Below are 6,398 nucleotides of genomic sequence, written 5' to 3' on the forward strand. Positions count from 1 at the left end.
TGGGCAGCCTCTTCCACTGCCTCACCACCCTCACAGTGAAGAATTTCTTTTTAATATCCAATTCAGGAAGGGAGGAAGTCTTAAAGGCCATTCTTCCCCCTCAAAGATCATATTCAGGCTCTTCTAGAGAAGTAAGGTCTCAGCTCTTTCTTTCCTGAGCTTACGTTTCCTTTGCATGCCAGGAAGAAAACCTATGGTCAGGCAAGACAGGGAGACTGGTCTTTAAGCACGGTCCACACAAACACACACCCACACAGACAGGCAACTCAGACACTACTTGGGAGAAAGCAAGCATCACCTTTACCTGAAAAAGGCAAAGTACTGTGAAGATCTTTAGGACAAATGTTGGGATTCCACAGGAGTATACCTTTGTTTACAACAATCCACCCCACGCCTGTGACACCAAGTCTGAAAGGTCGTTGTCCACCGGCGTATGGAGAAGGGGGTCAAGATCAGCTGCTGTTATTTTACGGAACAATGGTCCCAAGCAAACAAAAGTGACCAGCCACGTGAGCAGTCCAGGACACACAGCACTTTTCCCCACTACCCACCCTCCTCTTCTTTTCCACAACACAGTTGGAAATGCGTATGTTTAAGTCAAGAACGGTTTGGAAGACAGTCAAGCCCTTGAGAGGGTACGTGAGACAGTGGTCACCCACTGGACAAGGTCAAGGAGGATCTGCAGAACTGCTCAGGACATGGAGCGCAGAAAAACTGGGCCTTGCCCCAGGTGAGGTGAGATTATGTATAGGCTGCCTGGTGGGGACACAGGGCCTGAGGTTTACCCCAATGTAATAGACTCAAAGCCTCACAGCATCAAGAGGAGATGGGGATTCTTGTGCCACGTCAGGTAGTACAGTAGTAAAGGGACCATCTACTTCCTCCAATAACTAGCCAGGGAGCTTACAGGGATTTCTGCGTAACTCTTTTGCCAGAAAGTTTTTCCAGCTTTGCTGAAACTTTTCTTCCTCTCCTTTTCAAATAAATCAGTTCTCATTTTAACTTTGCCTTCAAAATGAACAATTTTTAGAGCACTCGTGATATTTTAAGCCTTCCTACACCCTCAGAGACTATTATCTCTCTGTCTCCCCATGTAAATACAGCTTGGAGACAGAGCTCAAACACGGATCGTGGCACACACGATCACTAGTGGAGACCTACACCTCATGACCCTCAGTGTTCCACCTTCACCATAAAGCGAAGGTCTCTCTGTGTATTTTTCAACACACAACTTGCATCTACTAGTCAAGCTCTGTTCAGGTTACATTTTTGCTGAAGACCTCTATCATAAGATAGATAAGGACTTTCCACACCATTTATGCTTTCAAAATTTAGAATGTTGTAAGGCAAATTAAATGCTTTATTGCTCACTTGTAATGAGAAGAAGCGTTTCATGATTCTGAAGAAAAAACACCCTTTCCCTTTATTTGCTCTGAAATCACAAGCCACTAACCACTACAGCTCCTGAAAACCGCTGACGAATTTGTTATCAGCTGCTGCAGAAGAAAGGCACAAACAGCCCCAAAATCCAAATCTTACCATCCTATACCGAAGCAGGTGATCAACAGAATGTAACAAAAGCCAGGGAGCTGGACTAGTAACCTGCTGCAGTAACTAATGAGTCAACCAGCTCCAGATATTCCAAAACAGACCACACCATTTCTGTGGCAGGCTTCTCTTATTATCAATTTATGTCCCACTGCTTTCATGACTTGAGTCCTGTAGAACCCAAGAAGCATGTAGAAACTCCTACCACAACAAAACTGTGTGTTTTGCATTAATGGACACGAATATGAGCAACTACATATGATAGAGCTATGTTTGCTGTTCCCTTCTCCTTAGGCTACTCCTTTTATCAGTAGCAAACAGGTGCCAAAAAAGCAATTTTTTGGGGAATACTAATGAAATGTTTGTCATTTCATTTCAGATGAATGAAAATCATAACCGAATGAACTCTACCCGTGAGCTCTGCCCATTTTGGGACATTTGCTATTTAATTACACGCTGAGGAGGGTTTCCATAACAAGTCAGCCAGTACGTAGAAAGCAGAGAAACCCAATTGTCATTCCCTTCTTTAATGGGCCTGTTGAGAAGATGTTAAATACTAGCTGGACCTAGTTCCCAGCCCAGCTTCTTGCCCCGTTCTCTGAGCACTCTGTTGTAGCTACCTCCTTGGCAAAGAGATACAGCAACCAGCACTTTTTGAACATCTCATTGGTATCACAGTCCAAGTCAGTAACTAAGAGGCCTGAAGCAGCAGGCTGGCAATCTGCTCATGTAAGCAACAAAAGCCTACAGCTTCTCCAAGACCTTAATCCATACTTGCTAGAGAAAACTCTTTCCAATGTGTTCAGGACTTTCAGTTGGAAAATGCAACATGCTGCTTTCACACAGCACAAAGCCTTCCTAACAGTGAGCGGCAACTCCAAGTTTTTAACAATTGCACGGGAAACTGCATCCTCAGACTAAACAATGTACGTATGTTAAACCTTCACTTTGTCTCTTACATAGTCCTACTTCACCCAGCAAGAAGACCCACAGTCCAACAGCGGGCCCTTGGAAGCAGCACACGGAACAACCATCGTGCTTCCTGCTATCAGTCAAAAGGCACATGGAAACAGACCAATTCCTTGACTCTCTCTTTTATAAACAAACGTACATGGATTGTTTTCAAAGTCCATGCAAGAAAAAGATGTTCCAACACATTTCCAAATGGCATATAAAAGTCCTTGCTTTATAGGCTAAACACTTCTTATACTGTAAGTTAATCAACAGGAAGAGCTGTACACTTCAGACAACAGGATCTAACCAGAATAATACTTGTCTAAGAATGTGTAAAAATCCAATTATGTCCCTTACCAACAGCAATCCCAGAGAATCCACATCAGAGCTCAGTTTCAAGTTACACACTTCCGTACACATCAGCTTTACACCACATGTATATTTCTATCACCTTCCATATAGCAGCTTCAGAGGGAAAGTCAGCAAATGAGAACAACTAGCACCAATAAATTCTAACTCCGTATGCCCTGCTTAGTAAGATTATTTGAGAAAACAAGAGATGGAAACCCAGAACCCAAAAGGAATCTTCTCAGGAAAATTCCTGTTACAACAGGCAGGCTAGCTGTATCATGTCTAATTTGCAAGTTCCCCAAATTCACTCTGAATTACTGCCATTTGAAAACTGCTTTGGAACTTTGCTTTTCTGCAATTAGTAGTTTCTCATATGCAATCTACGGCGTGTCCACAGACAGTCCATATCCACTTGTTCTTGTGCCAACACTGTCTTTTACATTAAATGGTTGCTTTTTCCTCCTTATTTTTCACTTTCCAACGGTCTCCTGGAATACAATTGCATGTAATGCAGTGGTTCAATGAATACTTCAAATGTCACTCCCAAATGTGACAACCAAAAAGTCCCAGGCTGACACTTTCAATAGACACTCCTTCCACGCCCATACTAGTCTCCTTGGGCCCGTGTAGCTGTCTTCTGCAAATGTCCACTCAGCAAACAGAACCCGTGAACCAACCACCTCAAAACAACCCACCAAAACAAAGCTTATTGGTCACCTCAGTTCCCTGTTTCAGCTCACCACAGGACCGTCTCTGCTTTCCAGTTGTGAAGACGCAGGAGAGGATAAGGGGAGAATGTTCCTGTATTCCCACAGATGGCTTACAGTCTTCATATAAAGACAGCCTCAAAATCCATTTTGTTAGCCTGCCTAGCCAAGCTCTTCTACATCCTCCTTGAAAACAGACTGCCCAAGGACTCCCTCATCCATTCCTGGAAGCGACAGACAGAATCCAGATCAATTTTCCTGAACGGTGGATCAGAATTTTTATACATCAATAAAGATATTATTACACTATATAGGACTACATTTATTGCCACTCTCGCCCCTAAATCACACTACTTCTGTGACTTAACCATGATCATATGCAGTTCCTTTTCTCTTCCAGAGGTCTCCTCTTGTTAATTCCCAAGCCTCTATACTGTTATTATTCATTCCTATTGCATGACTTCATAATGCACCCCATTTCTATCATTCCAGCATTCCTACATCATCCAGCTCTTGCATGACACTCCAAGTCTTCCTTCATAACACTGATTCCTCAAGTTTGCTCATCATAGTTAGATTTTAATGTGTAAACGATGCCAGTGCCACTTACATGGGCCCAAATTTAGTCTTGAGAAACACCCCTTGCAAGCACCTTTCAAATCAGCAGCTCCTCTTCTGACACAAATCTGTTGCTGCTTCCTCTCCTTCGTACTGTTCCTCACCCAAGTACCAGCTCTTGTACTAATCCTCCACTATCTCCACCTTAAAAAAAAACAACCCACTTTTTTTTTTTGTAGCACTGTGTGGTCCATTATCAAGTTCCAGGTGGATTCGAGCTACTCCGTTTCTTTTACAGAGAAAGTAAATCAATCATTTATTCTTACAAAAGATGCAGGTCAGTCAGGCATGATCTATCTTTAGTGAATGCCCATAGGACTCAGTCTACTTAGCTTCATGTTGTTAATTAATTCTTTCCTTCACAAATTCTCTGGAGCCTCCCATGCTACTGATGGCAAACTCATTAGGATATAGCTGTGCAGTTCCCTGCCTCCAGTTCTTTTAGGAAACTATTTTTATAGCTCAGTAACAAATTTGCTAAGTCAGAGGTAAAATATACTTAAAATTAGATTTCTAGTTAGATTTCCCTTACAAAGGATGCCTGGGTGTTTGTGGTTCTACCAGCTGCCATTCTATTCCTGCAGTTCTTCTGCCTGTGACACAGCTACACCATCCCCTTCCCCAGCCACATTCTCTCCAACTTCTCCAGTTAATTTCTTGACATAAAGAATACTTTGGTTCAGAGGTATTCCAATCAGTTTTTGACAACACTTGAAAATGTACTTCTACAAATATTTTATTGGCAGCAAGATAAAATCCACTGCTACTAATTTATAGTTTTGTTGCATTTGTTTTGTTGTTTTTTTCTTTGCACCAACAATGCATAACGTTACAAGAAAAGGCCCCAAAAGAAGAACAGAAACAACAAAAGCCACCTCTGCTTTTGTCTTCAACCTGTGTCTTTTCCAAGAGGCCAACAACAAGGTGAGGGTAAAAACATGCTCTTCCTCCTACAGACACCCAACTAACGCTCATCTCCTAACCGTCTTTGACAAGAAAGTGACTGATAAATATTGCAAGCCTTGCAACCTAGATGATCTAATTACTTCATAGGAACTGATCCCGCAAACATCCCCTAGACACCCTGAGGAGAAAGGATGCATTACAAAACCATGCAGATCTTTCAGAAAGAGAGATGGAAGAATGCCTACAATGAGCTATTGCACTTTGCTTCAGCCACTGTTGGTATGAGGAATTGTTTTACATGTTACCATGCTGTGCTTGTTTTGTTTCCTGAAGCATTAACAAAGAGTAATTTAACTCTCTGGTACCCTGTATGAAACGCATTCACGTCAGACCAATTCTCGCATAACAGCAACCACCAAATTCATCGCTGTTTTGGCAATTTTTGTAAAGACTAAGGACGCTCCACATAAAGACTCACTGCAAGTCCCACATTGCATCTATCTGCTCTTGTCACAGCGAAGTAACTGTGTGTGCAGCCCAGCTGCATCTCCTGTTTAAAGGGTTTAAAAAACAAAAGTAAAATAAAAAAAAAATCAGAGCATAAAACACCTATGAAATACACAACATACATAAAATTTTTCTACCATAAAGGCCACGCGAAGCAGTCAAGCGTTTATGAAACAAGGGAAGAGACAGGCAAAGAAAACTTAAATGAAGGGTGGACTTACACCCTGGGCCGTCAGGCCTGGCGTGTGCAAGCTGGACCTGTGAGAGTTCAACGCTGAGATGGCAGGAACAGAAGGTGCATTAAAAAAAATGATTCGTTTTTCTCTCAATCCTCTGCCTGAACGCATTACAGACGCACGGCTCGCAGGAGACAGGGCTGCCACGATTCGCCCTGTCCCCCCCCCCAAGGAAAAGGAGGGGGGACGGCGTGGGGTTCTCCCTGCCGGCCCCGCTCCGCCTCGGCCCCCGGCGGGAGCGGCGGGGCCGGGCCGGTCGCAGTCACGTAGGCAGCTCGATAAAACATTAACCGCCCGGCGAGGGCTGAGTCACGGCCCCGGCCGGGCAGCCCCCGCCCCGGGCTGAGGGAACCCCCGCCCCGGTCCCTCCGCGGGGGGTGGGGGGAGCGCGGCCAACAGCGGCCCTAACGCGCTTCGCCCGTTTCACACCGGCCCGTTGAGGTAAAGCAATGCCCCCCCCCCCCCTCAGAAGCGCCTCCTCCCGCAGGGGCTCCAGCCTTCCCCGCCTGGCCACCCCGCCGCAAGGCTGAGGGGAGAGGCGGCAGGCGAGGGGGAAGCCGCCGGACAGGTG

The 6,398-nt window shown here is 44.6% G+C and overlaps 1 protein-coding gene across 3 annotated transcripts in view; it reads right to left on the minus strand.

Annotated features, from left to right (window-relative positions):
- Positions 1–6,398, minus strand: part of AVL9 (AVL9 cell migration associated) — a 42,814-nt gene that overhangs the window by 35,937 nt on the left and 479 nt on the right. Inside the window, exon 1 of one of the 3 annotated variants that reach the window (XM_074575496.1) lies at positions 5,813–6,397. The exons of the other annotated variants lie outside the window; for them this stretch is intronic. Coding sequence (XP_074431597.1) covers positions 5,813–5,938 — 126 coding nt within the window. The 5' untranslated portion in view covers positions 5,939–6,397. Of the gene's footprint in view, positions 1–5,812; position 6,398 lie in introns of those variants that run through there. 3 annotated transcript variants of the gene reach the window in all.

Source organism: Larus michahellis, chromosome 2, assembly GCF_964199755.1.
Source record: "Larus michahellis chromosome 2, bLarMic1.1, whole genome shotgun sequence".
NCBI classification, from domain to species: Eukaryota; Metazoa; Chordata; class Aves; order Charadriiformes; family Laridae; genus Larus; species Larus michahellis.